This window comes from Pleurodeles waltl, chromosome 9 (genome assembly GCF_031143425.1).
Source record: "Pleurodeles waltl isolate 20211129_DDA chromosome 9, aPleWal1.hap1.20221129, whole genome shotgun sequence".
NCBI lineage: Eukaryota > Metazoa > Chordata > Amphibia > Caudata > Salamandridae > Pleurodeles > Pleurodeles waltl.
The window spans coordinates 307603451-307623119 of NC_090448.1; the positions used below are offsets into that span (position 1 = coordinate 307603451).

The 19669-nt window shown below is 45.8% G+C and overlaps 1 protein-coding gene across 1 annotated transcript in view; it reads right to left on the minus strand.

Moving 5' to 3' along the window:
- EMC3 (ER membrane protein complex subunit 3) overlaps positions 1-19669 on the minus strand; it is a 107655-nt gene that overhangs the window by 65077 nt on the left and 22909 nt on the right. Inside the window, exon 4 of the mRNA XM_069206786.1 lies at positions 10653-10746. Within this exon, the coding sequence (XP_069062887.1) occupies positions 10653-10746 (94 nt within the window). The remainder of the gene's footprint in view (positions 1-10652; positions 10747-19669) is intronic.

Here is a 19669-nt window from a genome sequence, read left to right on the forward strand (position 1 = left end):
GTGGGACTACTCTCAAGACTGGCCTTTTGGACTCTGATGTCCCTCAATAGTAGGTCTGCCTTTGTGCTGTTGGGAGCCCGGATTGGCCCACTGACAAGCCTTGGTTGCTGCAAGGGGTCCAGTACCCCAGGTATAGGTGCAGGGAGAATCTGGGAGGGATCAGAGTCTCGGGACTTCGGTGAATTGGCGGGCTTGACCTCCTGAGATTCAAACAATGTTCTCCTGGATTGTTGCTCCCTCGTGGGCCCAATGGCCAACGGGACAGAGTATTGGACTTTGCGAGCAGTGCCTGCAGTTGCAGGGGACAAGCTCCTGTGCTCCAAGAGAGATCTTTTCTGGTTGTTTCTGGTCCCCCAAGGGTTTTCAGGAGGATGCCCAGCTCTTTGCGAAGTCGGTCGAAGTACATGCAGCCTGAAAGGATTTTGCACCAATTTTTGCTCTCCTTAGTCCTTCTTTCTTCCTTGGATCCCAGTACTCAAATCTTGACATCATCTGCTTTCCTGGTGTCAGGGGCCCCCCTAAATACTCAATTTAGCGGTGTTAAGGGGAGTGAAGGGTAGTAGCCAATGGGCTACTTATCCTTGGAGTCACCAAACCCACTAGATGACCACTTCCTGTGGTGAGTGGACATCACCCTGTCCCAGAGTTCCTAATTCCACCACACACATGATGGTGGAACTCTCCTTTTTGTGTTCACTTCAGGCTGCCCCTTCGGGGTATGTTCAGCTTTCAAGTGTGACACGCCTCCCGACAGGCTAATTTTCCTGCCTGTCCTGGTGCCAGATGGACCTCACGCAGGAGGTTGCCTCTCCCAGGTCTGGGGGAAGCTGGGATTGCATATCAAAGGAGGAAGGGACTTTAAAGTCTCTGGCCTTGGGATGCAGATTTACTAGCCATCCTGCTGGAGGAGGTGATAACATCTCCTTCCATAGATGGGCATTATTTCTGACCTCTGTGCAGTCATCATGTAGCTGTATCACTCATGATGACCAGTGTCCAGTACATGTTCTCAGATGGCTGCACAGTCACTTGATATATATGGAAATAGAACCAGACTTCACAGGGACAAGTTGCTCATGCAGATATGTCTTTGCATGAAATATAATGCACACTGCCTTGAGGCTTCAAGACCTGCTGTAGGGGTGACTTTCATATATTAGATGCAGTGATTTCGGCATGGCACACAATGCATGTGCCATATCGTGTTTTCAAACATGGTTTGAACCATGACACGCAGTCTGCAATGGCAGTCTTTGTGTCATTTGGGTATGGGTCCTTTTGGGTGGCATAAGATATACTGCAGCTCTTAGGGACCCTCTTTAGTACCCATGCATGAGGCACCATTTACACAGGACTTACAGGGATGACAAAGTTATGTGCCAATTGTAAAACAAGCGAACAAGATACATTGTTTTAAAGCAAAGAGCAATGAAGTCTGATTAGAAGGCCTCAGTGCACCCTCAGAATCGACAACCAGCATTAGTAGTTCTAAAAGGGGCAAAAAGTGGGTGGGACATCTGCAAAGAAGTACAGTTTCCTACACCTTCCTTTGCGGAGCACAACAGGCTGTCCACCTTAGGGGTGTGACTGTCCTGGTAGTGCAACATGCTCCTTGCAGAGCTACATTCCTGCCTGTGCTGGTCCAAAATGGGACTCAGGGCAGGGGATGCCCTCTCCCAGGTCTGGGGAAGCCGGGGTTGCATATCAGAGGCGGCAGGGACTTAGATGTCCCTGGCTTTTGGTATGCAGATACACTAGCCTTCCTGCTGGAGGAGGTGATACCAGTCAGCCAGCACACTAGATGACTAGTAGGTAGCAGAAGGCACCTATAAGGTGCCCTCTGGGTGCTGTCATAATAAACCCAACACTGGCATCAGTATGGAGTTATTAAGACAAGGTCTTTGATACCACACACCATAGGTTTCAGTGAAACCATTATATAGCTGGGCAACTCATAATGAACAGTGACCAGTACATACCTTAAGATATGCTTCCCTGTTCACTGGCAATGTAATAGAACTAGACATCGGAGGGACATATCTGCTCATGCAGATATGTACTTACATAAAATATTACGCACCCTGACTTGGGGCTCTAAGGCCTGCTGTAGGCGTGTCTTACATATATTATTTGTAGTAATTTGGACATGTTGTGTTTTCACTCATGGTTTGCACTATTCCACGCTGTCTGAGATTGCAGGCCACGTGCAGTGTGTAGGGGGGTCCCTTAGGGTGGCACAATACATGCTGCAGCCTTTAGGGACCCTATTTAGGACCCAGGCCATGGGTATCAGGGGTACCATTTACTAGGGACTTACAGAGGTCCTAAAGTGTGTGACAGCTGTAAACAACTGGACTTTTTACCTTGTTTTAGGAAAGGAGCACTGGGGTCCTGGTTAGCAGGAATCCTATGCCCTTAAGTAAAAAAATATCAACACCAGTGGCAAAAAAAAAGGGTGGTGACCATGTCAAAAGGGGCACTTTCCTACAAAACAGTAAACTTCCCAGGTACCTTTTTCAACTAAACAGCAGCACCCACCGCAAATTTCAAGGGGAGGGGTGGGACAGGGGGAGGAAAATAAAATAATAATTTAATAAAAACAAAAATAATTACCTTTTTCCGTTGCTGCCGCCACCTCAATCCTCTTTTGGTGTCCCAACATTCACTGGGACACCAGCACATGCTCCACAGAAATCCTAGAGCTGCTTTTATGCATGAATGCAGTGTCAGGGTTGGTCTGAGCGGCTTGGAGTGTCGCTCAGACACTGCCCTGGCGTCTGTGCAGATTTTTCCATCCGGCTTTTCAACACAGCTGGGCCGGAGAAACGTAAGTGCGCATGTGTGTCTGGCCAGCCTGAGATGGCCGGTCAAACCCACATGCGCACATAAGAAAATATCATTTGATCTTTCAGCTCCTAGCTTATCCAGGAGGTGATACTCCTTCGCTATTGCGAATGAGACGCCCCTGCAGCAACCCCTCTGTGAAGACCTCTGTCGCCAGAAGCCAGATGTTTCTAAGACATGAACAAAGATTAGGGTTATTCCCTCAAACAATGCAGTGCAGCACTTTTCATAGGCGTGCCTTAAAGCCAGTCTGTCAAATTTAGCAGGTTTCTGTTTCGCTCAGTTCATGCACCCTTCCAGTCCACCAAGGGGTTGCAGCAGGAATTGCATGAGCAGCCACCCATACATCCAATAACTATGTAAAAACAATTCAGCTCTTGGTGCCAGCAAAGTCTTGGCTTGACTTTCACACCAATGAGAAGTTGCCTAGTTCTGGAGCAAAGGGAGCTGTCCAAGCTGCCTCCTGATCTCTGGAAGCAGTTCAAAGAAGGTGGACAGCACAGAGGTACATACTGTGATATTTTTCTGTGGACGCAAACCAGAAAAGGAAGAGTAAAGACTAGAATAATACCTAAGAACATTTCTACACTTCATCTAAGAAACATGGTTTTCGATTGAAATTAAGAGCAAAAATACTATACTGTTCAAGGATGGGTTTGAGTACTACCGTTTTTCTTTACAGGACAAGTTCAAAGTCAACACCCCTTATGCTTAATTCTCAATCTAGGTCTGAATACTTGTGTGCTTCTATCCACAATCTTTTTTTATGCAGAACTGCTCTAACGACTACCGAGGCATTTTTGAGAAGGCATGACAATTTTCCTGGCAAGTATTTACTTTTAGTATTGACAGTATGTTTAGATGACACTATCAGAATCACCAGCCATACTCTTACTTTAGGGTGCATGGCACCTGCATGTTTCATTCTCTGAAAGCAGACTGACACTGTACTGGCATTACTCAGTGTTCTTTTTTCTCTTCCTTCACCCAGGTTGCTTGTTTGACAATTTCTTGCAAGAGCCAGCCAAAGGGGGTTCTATAAACAGCATCAAAGATGTAACAACAAAGTGCTACCATGCGCTGCTCAAGATCCTGCAGTACTTCTTAGCCAGCCAAAGAGAAGCAGTAGAACAGACGGGAAGATTGAATCCGAAAGCAGCTGAACTGTACGCATGTGAAAGGCTTAACTTATCCAACTAACTGCAGTACAGCACCCAGTCTGTGAATCAAAAGTTGCATTTAGTAGTAACAAGTGGTTATGCAATGTAAATCTTAACATACAGTTTTAGAGAAATAGAGCAAATATGAACATACATACACTAAGGATTAATGAGTTATGCAGTCAGACTAGCTGAGAGATCGTGCAAATTAAGAGCTAAAATTCATGTGTGATGCTGCAAATCTTAACATGCACTAAGGTTTAATAAGTGATGATGCAAATGTATGCATGCAGACAAGTGTGCAAATGTGGACTGGGACAAGATTTCAAAGGGCAAATATGAACATGCGTTCAAGATGATAAAGTGAAGAAATGTGCACATTCATTAAGGATGACTGATTGATGGGCACACTTAAGTACTACTTAAGAATTATTGAGTAAACGGGCAAATCTAAACATGTAGCTAAGACTGGTTAGTGAGGTTACATACATTAAGCATTGATGAGTGATGGGGCAAATGTATAATTTTTTTTTCATCATCATTATGCAGACTTTATTCGACTACCAAAAGCCATTAATGTACACACACAAATAAGCAGATATAAAATCATAACGTTAAAACCAGATAAAAAGTGCAATAAATAATGTACAATATGTAATGTGTTAAAAAGGAATATAAAATATAAACCAACATCGTAGTACAAAATCTACATTTCAGCTGGGCAAAGACTCCCTGATCCTGTGAGCCCTTACCAAGAAACTTGCAACACTATGGCAAATAAGAGGACTCGATAACATTTGAAGAAACAGCAAAACCTGTTTAATCTGCACAAATGAGCGACCCCTAAGCAATGGCGTGATGAACTTATGCTGTCGAGCACTATAGTACTCACAGAAGAAAATGCACCATGTCTTGTAGAGAAAAATCATCACACGGGCATGGTACTCTCTCTTCCAGCCTGTGCTTCCCTTGGGGTACTGCAAAAGACCAATGCAGTAAATTAAGTCTGAAACTCGTCAGCAATAAACAATTCTGTGATCGGATAACAATAAATAGGGCTCCATCATGGGGCTAGATTTTGTCAACACATAGGAGATGACAGTAGGTTTAACAAGTTCTCGTGCCTCCCTTTCCAACTTCATCATACAGGTGAAGGGTTGTTTTGCCCATAACAAGTCTTTTTTTGTAATAGCATGCGGATTCACAAAACGTTCAGGGAGACCCAGTTTCCCGGGAATACATAATGCCTCATCTGAAGCCAAACAATCTTCAAGGATAGCACGATTAAGATCTAGTACCGAGTTGGACCAAACCCTGATCCACCTTGGCAGGGGAGCGAGAGCTAGCTGATAACCAATATATCCAAGTCCCAGCTGTTCATGAATAATATATGCAAGGACAGACTGAGGAACCAACAGCAATTTCCTAAGAAATTTGTTTTCCACGGTCTGGATTTCCACTGTTTTGAGAGCCCCAGACGTCACAACTGTAGGTCGCAATGGGGACTCACTTGCCTAGATGAACCTTAACAAGGGCCTGAATAGGTTTGGCACCAAACCTCTTGGCAAAGTCAAATTATGCTACTACTGCTCTTGAAAAAAGTTCCTTTTTTGTCTCATTTGGGGTTCCCATGACCCTCTCTCAAAGAGTATGAAAAAGTGCGGACTCTGACCAATTTCTTACCTCCCAAAACGCACTTTTTGTGAGTTCTTGGATCCGGCAACCGCTGTATGCGACTTAAGGTAATTGGTACACAAATCCAACACACTCATAAAGAATACAAATGAGTCAACCAGCTGTTGCAAGCCCCTAGCAGTCCTGGCAATCAGTACTGCATTGTCTGCATATAAAAGGGCTGGTACAAATTGTGAGCCGACCCTTGGAATACATCCGCAGGCAGCACTTATGTCCCAACCCAGACTGTTAATATATAAAATAATTAAAAAGGGGGCCAAAATACAGCCGTCTCACTCCCCAGCTTAGACTCACGGAGCCGGATAACAACCCTGCCTGATCATTTCTTATGTTAGCAGCAAGACCCCTATGCAAATCAGAAAGAAAACACACCACACTTCTATCTATCCTCAGATCACTCATCATCCTCCACAATTTTCCTCTGTTCACACAATCAAATGCAGGGGCCAGGTCCATAAATGCCATGTGTAACACACGTTTCTTGGCAAGTGTATATTTACCGATTATCAATTGCAAGTTCAACCATTGGTCCAAAGTTCCTTTCCCGGAACTCAAGCCATACTGAATACCTGAAAGTACACTATTTTGCTCTGCACACTCTGTAAGCCTAGTAAGAATAACTTTACCTAAAACCTTAACGGTCGAATCAATAAGGGAGATGAGGCAATAACACTTTGGATCCGCTCTAGACCCCTTTCTGAAAACCGGGACAATTATAGCTTTGGACCAAGACTGCTGGATAGCGTGGCTACACACTGCATATCCAACCTGTGATAGAATTGTGGGCCAAATATGCGGCTCCACTTTAAATAGATCTGCAGGCACTCCATCAGGACCTGGGGCATTCCTTGTGGGCAAAGCGCTGATTGCATCAAGTACCACCTCTTTGCAAAACCCAAGAGTGTAAACTGCCGGCCCACCATCTTGGATCAAGAACTGTGTATTTTTTCCAGAACCATCATACATACTCCTAAAGTGTGAAACCCAGACTTCAGTGTCGATTACACAGCCCATAGGATCATTTCTATGATTCTTAAAAAAGGATCTGTTAAGCACCTCCCAGAACTTCGCAATGTTGTTCAGTATGTTAACCTGCAACAAATCATCCCAATTTCTGTTCTTTATCTCTGAATTCCTCTCGGCCACAGTTTGTTTATATATTTTCCTCCTCTTTGCAACCTCGGTACCATCCTTCAGCACTTTGCTCAGTGCCTTCCTTAATTTCCGATGGGCTCGAGAACACTTCTGATCGAACCACCTATGCCTCTCCTTAACCCTTTTACTTGTTGGTCAGCTAAGATTGGTCCCCACCTGCCTACATACTCATTGGAACGACTTACAGCCTCTCATCGGGCGCACCCAGGCTTAGGCAAGTGTTAATCAGAGGCAAGCGAACTGTAAAGATTGCTAAAGAAATTATCTGGGATTATGTTATCCCACTTAATCCAGCAGCCTTGATCCTTAGGTCACAACTCCTTTCCTTATTATCCCTCTCCTGGACTATCCATCACTCCAATATCCCACTCTAACTCAGCAACCATAGGGTTATGCGCACTAAACACACTCCTCCGAACCGCAAAAGATTTTGCCTTGTCCCAAACTGGGCCCGAGATTAGGATATAATCAATGGTCGCGATACAACCCCTTCCACAAAACAGAGGGATGTGAGCCTCCACACCCTCATGAATGAGGCAAGACAAATTACAATCAGCTAAAATGGACTCTAAGAGTTCCCCATCTGTGGTATGCTCGAAATGGACTGCCCCAGAATACTCCAAACAATAATCATCCATGGTTACAAAGCCTAGCTTACATTTGTGCACATTAAAGTCACCAAGGATGATCACTGAGTAGGGGCCATGATGCCCTTCAGCATATGATTCAAGATTATTTTTTTTAAACGCCCAAGGTGCTCATTTGTGGCTGTCTGCACAGAGGAATTATAAATATTAACTACTACTAGACTTGGCACTGTTATAAAGTCAAGATTGACTTCTAACAAATTTTCAGAACCAGTATCAGTATTGCTGGACGAACAAGGAATGCTTACAGAGACAAGGGTAAGTAACCCCCACGACGCGCTCTACCATGAGTGGAAGAAAGTCGCGGGAGAAAAGTAGGAAGCTTGCCCAAGTAGAAAAAAGGAGCTAGATACGTCTAAAGTGTCCTGCAGAGCCACTAGCTGGTGTGCACAAATTAAGTTTAACGACCTCTCATCATTTCTTTTGCGACCAGCAATATTCCAACCCACTATTTAATTTGTTGAACACTTATTGGGCTCCCTCACCATCTTAATACTTTCAGACCCCAGCGGGCAACTGATTACAGTCTGGATTCCCAGGTCCCAACCAGGTAGCAGTCAGTCATTGCTCCCCAGGTCTCCCAAGGGTTGAAATCTATTTTCCAGTGCCAAAAGCCCAACTAGGTCCTTAATTAGGGGAGCCACTGTAGCTCTGCCATAAGAATACACATACCCATCACCCTGCAACCTATGTTCTGGTCCAGGAGGGTCGAAAACCCCATGGGGAAGACACAAATACCAGCCCTTCTACCCTTTATGACCGTACCTGGCATAATCAGTCACCTAGCTGTAGCTGGACCCCTAAAGTTTAGTACAATGCAATCGTCATCAAATTGCTTATTCCCAAAGCCCACCCAATCCACTAGTTGGGCCAAGAGAAGAGTATCACAATCTAAATTTGATAACCTCCTCTTAAAATGAACAAATGGCAGGTTCTCCGCATGAGTTCACAGGTGGATTCTACCACCCCAGCCTGTAGAGAAGGAACATTTGTCAAAATTGTGGATTGAGGTGGGCCACTAGAAGGGTTGGAAGGGGCCTTGTTCCTGAAGTTAACATGCTATGAAACAGGAACTGGAATAAGTGGACCTTGCGCATATCTGACTCAGGGACTTGCGCTCTAACAGGTCAGTATCAACATGTCTCTTAAATTTACTCCCCCTTTCAGCTACATGTGCCAAGTTAACAAGACTTTCTGCCTTTTGAGAAGGATGCGCTCTACGTGGAATCACTGCTGCTTGTCCATCCACTGCGGGTTGTAAAATAGCACACCCTGTGGCGGGATTACAGCCGGGACTCAACTGAGTCCAGTCTTGCTATGATTGGGTCCAATTGGGCATATATGGTCTGCTCCAGCCGCTTTAAAATATCCTCCCAGACAGGGGGGCCCAGGATTCCCGATGGTACTCACTCTCTTCCGTTTATCCGTAGTCCTGTGAGTGCCAGTGCCACCGACTCGGGGACCTCTTTTATACTGTTTGGCAGCTGGTTCACCAGGGGAGAGATCAGGCATCCCGCTTGTGGACACGAGAGAAGTCCTACGGTCTACAATAGCGGACTAGGAGGAGGCAATACTTCGCAAAGGCGTCAAAACTTCAGAGATAAATGGAGAGTTTGCGGGCCATGCACGTGGCCACTGTCAGAAAACACCTCTGGCTGAGTCTCACGTATAAGGGATGTTAGTTCATCCCCTTGCATGCCCCCCGGGATAGTCTTTTTTCGGTCAAATCAATCTAATTCTTCACGACCCCGATGACACATTCTAGCCTGGAATCGATGCTAGTGGGCTTACGTGGCACTGGAGAACCCTTAGATGCTTTTAGTTTGCCCATTGTAATTCAGCATTTCAGCAAAAGACAGAAGGCGTCGTCCAGCTCACCACGAAAATATATTATAATCGACAAAAGCCTAGAAAGAAAAGGGGGGGGGGGGGGTGGGGGGGGCTGCCCAGCCCCGTCCGGCCCGGGCATGTGTCAAAGTACCTTTACCGCAAGAGAATGTCGGGAGCGGCCTCCTGCCGCTGACGCTCCTGGGTGCTGTAGTCCAGGCTCCCCCCGGGGCACAAAAGTCAAGATCCCACACGGTTGTTGGGTCCTGAATTGAGCCCTGGGGTATCTACTGTCGCCTCGCCACCAAATTATCTTGACGAGTCTGAAGAGAAGTGAACCGAAGAGTGGTGGACACCACCGGAGGATGCTGGTCGGGCCTGCTGCAAATCGAGAGAGTTGCGGCGTTGCGGATGAGTGATTCGCGGGAGGGAGCGGGACACTAGGGGTTGGAGAATCCTCGGGGAGGGTTTGGCATATCTCTAGCTTCCGTCCCTCCGACAACCGTGGGAGTCATTTATTTTTTTATTACTGGAAGCAAATTCAAAAATATATTCAAATACTACAAATTGAACAAATACTCTACATAAAACAATGATAATATTAAAAAGTGGAAAAGGGTCTATGGAAATAAAAAAACAAATAGTTCTACACAATCAGTCACAATTCATAGCTTATCTAAGCTATAGCTCACACGAATGGTGGTTATAATTCTTTACTTACTGCAGGAAGCTGTGGTTTGCTGATACCCACTCCTGTGTGATGGTACCTCTGACATAATGAGGAGGTTTCAGACAGCATTAGTGCTGCCTGAGACGTCAGCCCATAAGACAGGTGTAACTTGTCTGTATTTATCAATGCAATCACTCACCCATTCATCCACCCACACAGTCCTGCACTCATGCACTCCGACTCTTCCATCTATCCATTCATCCATCCATGAGTTTACTCATCCACTAATTTTTCACTCAGTCAATCACCGATCCAACCATGCACTCATCTATGCAACTGTTGCCTCGTTCTCATATATGCCCACAGTCACCCGATCCCGGTATTGCAGGCATGGAAGTATTTAGACTTACAAAGGGTGAAAATATTCAACATTTTAAGCACGAAATGTTGGGACTTGCTCACCGGAAACGTTAATTGAAGCTCAGGATATAGCTGGTGTTATCCTCTTCAGCTCCTTACCTAAGTAAAATTGACTAATGCTACCTTAAACTGTACAATTTGTATGTGTGTGCTTTTACAGCCTATGTATTCCATTTAAGAGATTTTTTTTTTCCCAATCTGATTATAAACAGAAAAGTACTTCACTTCACCAACCTGTCATCGGAGAAGGTGGCACCACTTTCCTCTTTGTTGTTTTGAAAAATCCATCCTCGGGGTTGTTGAAGAAAAATTTGCGCACTAGGAAAGACTGAATACAAAGGCATAATCAAGACACAAGCAGAATTGATGTACGTAAGTAAACAGTACATCAGAACCAACTGGAGAATGATCTATGCAAAGCCACCTTTTTCGCTGATGCGGGATGGGCAAGAAATAAATACACAGAAAAAAATAAAAAAGGGCGCGAAGGAGCAGAGTCATTCTAGATGTAGGCACATGCGTGCTTCATCACAAACGCATACACTTAGGAAATGAAGCAGGTGCCATTTTTAAAAAAAAAATTCCAATTGAAGACGGCTGACTATTCGGAACGGTAAATAAATAAAAAAAAATGTAATTCTGTTACATGACACAGAAGTTTCTATTCTCTTTTTTTCACCTCTTGTCAGCAACAAAGAATCAACATAATAACCATGCAAGAAAAGGCACTTGCAGTGACTGCTATACACACACATAGCAGCTCATTACTGAGAGTATCCTGGCTATTTGCGCATAACATTGTATTTGTTGAGTTGTTGGGTGGTTGCAGGGTATGCGTTAAACCTAGTTGTGTATTTCAGCAGTACAGGCTGTCATCAGGCGGTCATAGAAGCGCCCATGCAGTTTCATCAACGTGCTTCCTCTTTTCGTTTACTGATGACATTGTACGTTGTTTGGACGCCCCTAACATAATTTGCCCACATTCCCATCAGCAGGGCAGTGCCTGTGTTCCACCTCCTTCCCAAGTCTTATCTGAGCGGCAGTCTAGTGGCCTTTTAGGATATGCATAACAATAATTTGATATGGCATTTCTGAACCGGACATTCACGGGCTTTTTCCAAACAGGAGAGCCTCTATGGACCAGGAGCCAGAACCAATTTAAGTAGAGGCCGATGATTGTGAATTGCCCCTTAACTGGAGCTTGTAGAGGGATTTGGGTGCTTCTGTGGAGAACCTGGCAGTTATTTGTGGGTACCTGAAAAACCCTATTGAACCCTGCGTACATGTACATGGGTCCAGCTCCCAGGACCTAATGGTAGTACCGAAGGTTAAAAAGGCGAGAGCGGGGGGGTCGGTCCTTCTCATTTACAGCAGACGGAACCTTTGTTTAGAAAACTCCTCCAAACATATCTTTTTAATCTATGGGTCCAGACAGGATCCACGTGACAACGGGAGTCTGGGTGCTCTCCTAGTGCTTGGAGGCCCTGTTAGGGTAGACATGCGCGATAGAGATCCCGTTTAAATTGAATTGAATGTACAATGTCCATCAGTCTGGGTGCTCTCCTAGTGCTTGGAGGCCCTGTTAGGGTAGACATGCGCGATAGAGATCCCGTTTAAATTGAATTGAATGTACAATGTCCATCAAGAAGAGTAAGGATAAATTATTGCACTCTACTCCACAAATAACGCTAAACAGTCACTATTTGCATTACATATTTAGGTGTGAGACAATCAATATACATCTCTTTACACCACTGCCTTTGCATTCTTACTCATCTCTGGAACCATCAATATATACCTCTGAAAGTACATTACTCATTTTATTTTCTATTCAAAAATACATAAAACCATCTGAAATACATTAAGCATCGTTTGCATTGCACTATTTTCTGAGAGCCCATGGGTCCAAATTCTATAAAGTGTCAGAGGTACCCCTGAGAGTGAATCCACCAGTTTGTGCAACAAAGACTGATACTGCTTTTTAGTATTATTCCTTAGTATAATAATGTAATCAGGTTCTTCTCTTTACTGGAAGGAACCTCTCACAGAGACGGTCGACGCTTTTCGGTCTAATCGTTAATGCCTTCTCAAAACAAAATACAAGGGAGTGCATAGCCCAAAACACCTAAAAAAGATGTAAAAATGACCTATGCATTTCCATCAATATTGCCACTAAAAAAAGCTAGTAAGCGTGTCATATTACAAATGTCCTGAAACAGAAATCTGATTCTCATCTACTTCAACATAAAAAGCAAGCTACTAAAAAACTCGATTAACCTCAAGATTATAATTGATTAGGTAAGATTTTTTTGATGTGTTTAGTCTCATATAAATGTGTCTGACGCGGGAGTATTGGCTATAGATGGACTGTCCTTTACTCGATAGAGAGCTACTTTTGTTGTTTCAAGAAGGATAAAGACTAATTGCAGAATGGTGTTGTATACAGCCTTTCTACTAAATCCTAAACTGTGTGTGGTAAACTGACAAAAAATATGAAGCTAGAATAACCCAAATTACGAAAATGAATTAGATTATGCAAATATCAAGTAGTTTAGTGTACCCTCTACAAAAGGAGTGATGGTCTCAAAAGCGTTATAGGTGGGTATGTGATTGGAAGACATTTTGAGAGCTGCAGTTTGGTCACAAGATTATCTTTTCAGTGATTTCTATTTTAAACTTCTTGAGGGTCCTTTAAGAAAGGAGATAGAGAATCTTTACCAAAAGCAGAATATGGTTCTCTCTATCATTTAACAGAATTAAAATGTTTAGGACAATGTTAAAAAAATATACATTCTACTCAAGATATAAATGAGAGTATTATCCAAATAAGGGAATTTTATTGTGCATAACGATTTCTGATGTAATATAATGTTTACATGTCATTATTTTATTAAAGGATGCTGAGTAAGATTGTTGGAGACAAAAATCAGGTATTGCACTGATGATTGTTTTTTCTATATAACCTGTGTAAAGTTTAGGATTGTTGATTCGTTTTTAGGGGATTCCAAAAAAACCTGAATGAGGCTTTAGTTTGAAATGGTTACAGGAAGTTTTGTTTCTCTTGGAGTTCAGGTTGATGAACGTAAGTTAGAGGAAAGACTTCACAACAAAGAAAAGAGGAGATGTAGCTGTTCGTTGGGGCAGCTATGGATGGGCAAGGATGCGTACAGGGGGAGTGTGATAATTCCTCTTTGTTTATTATGTTTACGGTGGTCACTACAAACTCAGAGGCGTAGGAAACTGCCCTCTTTCTTAGCATGGTTATCCCCATTTTCTCCTTGTTGTCAGTGTGTTTGAAAGTGTCCTCTGGGATCCTGCTATCCAGGACCCCAGTGGTTATGCTCTCTCCTGTAAATTTTGGTAACTGTACCTTTTTCTTCCCACATTTGGCATACTGGTCCCCCCCCATGTAAGTCCCTAGTATATGGTACCCAGGGCATTGGGGCATCAGGGGATCCCTATGGGCTGCAGCAGTTATTCTACCACCCATAGGGGCCCATGCAAAAGGTTCTGCAGGCCTGCCATTGCAGTCTGCGTGAAAAATGTGCACGCACCCGTTTTTACTACAGGTCACTGCAAGTCACCCCTATGGTAGACCCTCTCAGCCCAGAGGGAAGGGTGAAGGTACCTGTGTGTGAGAGCACTCCTGCACTAGCAGAGGTGTCCCCACTAACTCCAGTTCCATTTTTTCTGGACTTCGTAATTGCGGGGATGCCATCTTACGTGTATACTGGACATAGGTCACTACCTATGTCCAGCTACATAATGGTTTCTCCGAACCTGGGCATGTTTGGTATCAAACATGTCAGAGTCCTACTCCAATACTGTTGCAAGTATTGGAAGTATGATTCCATGCACTCTGGGGATCCTTAGAGGACTCCTAGCATTGCTACCACCAGTCTTACAGGGTTTTCCAGACAGCCCAGCTGCTGCCACCCCTCAGACAGGTTTCTGCCCTCCTGCTGCTTGATCTGATCAAGCCCAATAAGGCAGAACAAAGGATTTCCTTTGGGAGAGAGAGGTAACACCCTCTCCCTTTGGAAATAGGTGTAACTGGCTTGGGAGGGGTAGCCTCCCCAAGCCACTGTTATGCTTTAAAGGGCACATTTGGTGCCCTCCATGCATAAACCAGTCCACTCTGGTCTGGGGACCCCCAGTCCCTGCTCTAGCGCAAAACTGGACAACAGAAAGGGTAGTGACAACTCAATGCAACATGGTTTCCAAGACCCCTGCCAACTGGCAACATTTCCCTGGCCATGCTTCCTCAGAAGACAGCACCTCTTCAGTCTGAACAAAAAGAAATCTCCCTTGGAGTGAAGGAGTCATTCCTTCAACCGCAGATACCTACAGCAAATGACGATCGGCTTCGTGGATCTCCCCTCATCTTGAGCTGTGTGGATCCTGCATCACGGGTGGTGGTCCAGAGTAGTCCTCTTGGTCCTCTCTGGCAGCTGTCTAACTTTGGTGGAGGTAAGTCTTCGCCTTCCCATGAAGGACAGTACCCCGGTGCACTGTGTCTCTTGCAGCTGCCAAGGCTTGTTGGCATCTCCTCCACGGGATCTTCAGGCGACATGCAGCTCCAGCCCCCAGCACTCCTTCTGCATGGTTCTTCGGCAGCAGTGGATCCTCTTTTGTAGTGTTGCGTGGGCTTCTTCTGAGACTCCTGTGTCCCTGTCCTGTGGGACTCTTGTGGGTGCTGCCTCTGCTCCTGTGGACTCTCTGCGATGCAGAGGGTCCCCTGTGACTTCCCCTCCCGGGTTGAGTCCTCCTGGGCCTTGCTGGTCCCAGGCGGCACAATTTTTCCACTGACCGCGAGATTGCCTTTGGCAAGGCTTGTTGGTGGAATTCCTGCACCTACACCCATCGGCAATCTTCACTCCAGCGTGGGACATCATCTGCATCCATCTGGAACTCTAGCCCGGCTCCAGGGCTGACCTGTTCTTCATCACCGTTGACCAAGTCCTGCATGTACAGCTGGGTGGGTAGTAGCTCCTACTCCTCCTGGACTCCACTGTGACTCATGGACTTGGTCCCATCGCTCTACAGGTCCTCTTCTCCAGGAATCCATCCCTGGTTTCTTGCCGCCTTCTCTGGGTGTCTTCTTTTTCCTCCTTTTGGGTGGTTTGGGGAAAATCCAGTGATTTACTCCTGCTTTCCTGGTCACTGGGGGGTGTTATGCTACATACCTCTGTGGTTTTCTAGTACCCCCAGCTCCCCTCTACACATTCCACTTATGTAGTTGGGGGGTCCTGTGTTCGCATTCCATTTTTAGGTCAAGCGTTAGCGTTCAGCCTGCTGTATACTAAAGGATACAATAGATTGAGTTCCAGCGTTCTGATTTGTTAGTTGCAGTGTCCTTCAAAAATCCTTGCTTGCTAGTGGTCAGTTTGCCTCTTTGTCCTGCCTTTTTTCACTTTGGGAGCAGCACAAAGTACTGTGTAATTACGCTATGTCCTGTTTATCTCTTCTGTAAGGGACTTTTTTTTGGCATTTGCCTGTTTCACCTAAAGAGTGTGGGTGCTTGTTCAGTTCCTCCTCCCACCCGCTCCCTCTGTAAACAAAAACCACAGCAGAGGGGGCTTTTCCAGGGCCAGCTTCTCTCGCTCTCTTCCTTTTGTTGTTTTCAGTCCGTCTGGCAATAAAAGTCCAGTCAGTAATTTACAACGCTCTGAGCTCTAACTCAGCAAACAGGAGACTATTGCATTCCAAATGCTTGTTTCACCCTTCTTGTCACTGACAACGCTGCAGCCCAGAGAGGGGAGAATCTTCCTGACCCCTTTGGAGTTTGTGGAGCCCTCTTGAGAAGGGATTTTAGGGACGTTTGGGAGCCCCCACTTCTGCCGATCCGGCACTCCCGCCCGCCCTCCCGCATGTAAGATGAAGGAGAGACTGCAGCTGACGTGAAGGGTAAGTGGGTAACCACCATCCCACAAGCCCCGTTAGTAAACACATGTGAATGTTGGGGTGTGTAAAGAAATGGCTCCCTGTTGCAGTTACCCCCCACTTTTTGCCTGATACTGATGCTGACTTGACTGAGAAGTGTGCTGGGACCCTGCTAACCAGGCCCCAGCACCAGTGTTCTTTCACCTAAAATGTACCATTGTTTCCACAATTGGCACAACCCTGGCACCTAGGTAAGTCCCTTGTAACTGGTACCCCTGGTACCAAGGGCCCTGATGCCAGGGAAGGTCTCTAAGGGCTGCAGCATGTCTTATGCCACCCTAGGGACCCCTCACTCAGCACAGACACAGTGCTTGCCAGCTTGTGTGTGCTGATGGGGGGAAAATGACTAAGTCGACATGGCACTCCCCTCAGGGTGCCATGCCAACCTCCCACTGCCTGTGGCATAGGTAAGTCACCCCTCTAGTAGGCCTTACAGCCCTAAGGCAGGGTGCAGTATACCACAGGTGAGGGCATATGTGCATGAGCACTATGCCCCTACAGTGTCTAAGCAAAACCTTAGACATTGTAAGTGCAGGGTAGCCATAAGAGTATATGGGCTGGGAGTCTGTCAAAAACGAACTCCACAGCTCCATAATGGCTACACTGAATACTGGGAAGTTTAGTATCAAACTTCTCAGAATAATAAACCCACACTGATGCCAGTGTTGGATTTATTAAAAAATGCACACAGAGGGCATCTTAGAGATACCCCCTGTATTTTACCCAATTGTTCAGTGCAGGACTGACTGGTCTGTGCCAGCCTGCTGCCGAGAGACGAGTGTCTGACCTCATGCGGTGAGAGCCTTTGTGCTCTCTGAGGACAGAAACAAAGCCTGCTCTGGGTGGAGGTGCTTCACACCTCCCCCCTGCAGGAACTGTAACACCTAGCAGTGAGCTTCAAAGGCTCAAGCTTCGTGTTACAATGCCCCAGGGCACTCCAGCTAGTGGAGATGCCCGCCTCCTGGACCCAGCCCCCACTTTTGGCGGCAAGTCCAGGAGAGATAATGAGAAAAACAAGGAGGAGTCACTGGCCAGTCAGGACAGCCCCTAAGGTGTCCTGAGCTGAGGTGCCTCTGACTTTTAGAAATCCTCCATCTTGAAGAAGGAGGATTCCCCCAATAGGGATAGGAATGTGACCCCCTCCCCTTGGGAGGAGGCACAAAGAGGGTGTACCCACCCTCAGGGCTAGTAGCCATTGGCTACTAACCCCCCAGACCTAAACACGCCCTTAAATTTAGTATTTAAGGGCTTCCCTGAACCTAAGAATTTGGATTCCTGCAACTACAAGAAGAAGGACTGCCGAGCTGACAAACCCCTGCAGAGGAAGAACAGAAGACACCAACTGCCTTGGCCCCAGACTTACCGGCCTGTCTCCTGCCTTCCAAAGAAACCTGCTCCAGCAACGCTTTCCAAGGGACCAGCGACCTCTGAATCCTCTGAGGACTGCCCTGCTTCGAAAGACAAGAAACTCCCGAGGACAGCGGCACTGCTCCAAAAGAACTGCAACTTTGTTACAAGGAGCAGATTTAAAGACCCCTGCAATTCCCCGCAAGAAGCGTGAGACTTGCAACACTGCACCCGGCGACCCCGACTCGACTGATGGAGAACAACCAACTCAGGGAGGACCCTCCGGCGACTCTACGACTGTGAGTAACCAAAGTTGTCCCCCCTGAGCCCCCACAGCGACGCCTGCAGAGGGAATCCCCAGGCTCCCCCTGACCGCGACTGTCTGAACTCCATTTCCCGACGGCTGGAAAAGACCCTGCACCCGCAGCCCCCAGCCCCTAAAGAAACGGAACTTCTGTGCAGGAGTGACCCCCAGGAGGCCCTCTCCCTTGCCCAGGTGGTGGCTACCCCGAGGAGCCCCCCCCTTGCCTGCATCGCTGAAGAGACCCCTTGGTCTCCCATTGAAAACTGAAGGAAACCCGACGCATGTTTGCACACTGCACCCGGCCGCCCCCGCGCTGCTGAGGGTGTACTTTCTGTGCTACTTTGTGTCCCCCCCGGTGCCCTACAAAACCCCCCTGGTCTGCCCTCCGAAGACGCGGGTACTTACCTGCAGGCAGACTGGAACCGGGGCACCCCCTTCTCTCCATTATAGCCTATGTGTTTTGGGCACCTCTTTGACCTTTGCACCTGACCGGCCCTGAGCTGCTGGTGTGATAACTTTGGGGTTGCTCTGAACCCCCAACGGTGGGCTACCTTGGACCAAAAACTGAGAACTGTAAGTGACTTACTTACCTGTGAAAACTAACAATAACTTACCTCCCCCAGGAACTGTGAAAATTGCACTAAGTGTCCACTTTTAAAACAGCTTATTGTGTTTTATGTGAAAAGTATACATGCTAAAGTAATGATTCAAAGTTCCTAGAGTACTTACCTGCAATACCTTTCAAACAAGATATTACATGTAAAATTTGAACCTGTGGTTCTTAAAATAAACTAAGAAAAGATATTTTTCTATAACGAAACCTATTGGCTGGATTTGTCTCGGAGTGTGTGTACCTCATTTATTGTCTATGTGTATGTACAACAAATGCTTAACACTACTCCTTGGATAAGCCTACTGCTCGACCACACTACCACAAAATAGAGCATTAGTATTATCTCTTTTTACCACTATTTTACCTCTAAGGGGAACCCTTGGACTCTGTGCATGCTATTCCTTACTTTGAAATAGCACATACAGAGCCAACTTCCTACATTGGTGGATCAGCGGTGGGGTACAAGACTTTGCATTTGCTGGACTACTCAGCCAATACCTGATCACACGACAAATTCCAAAATTGTCATTAGAAATTGATTTTTGCAATTTGAAAAGTTTTCTAAATTCTTTAAAGTCCTGCTAGGGCCTTGTGTTAGTCCCTGTTAGCATTTCTTTTAGAGTTTAAAAGTTTGTAAAAGTTTGAATTAGATTCTAGAACTAGTTTTAGATTCTAAAAAACATTCCAACTTTTAGAAGAATAATGTCTAGTACAGAGATGAATGTGGTGGAACTCGACACCACACCTTACCTCCATCTCCAGATGAAAGAGCTAAGGTCACTCTGTAACATAAGAAAAATAACAATGGGCTCCAGACCTACCAAAGTACAGCTCCAGGAGCTGTTGGCAGAGTATGATAGAGCCAACCCCTCTGTGGATAACACAGAGGAGGATGATAGTGAACTGGAGGAAGAATCCCCTCCACCAGTCCTATCTAGGGAGAACAGGGCTTCTCAAGCCCTGACTCCAAAAATAATAGTCAGAGATGCTGGCTCCCTCACAGGAGGGTCCAGCCTCTCTGAAATCACCGAGGATAACTCCAGT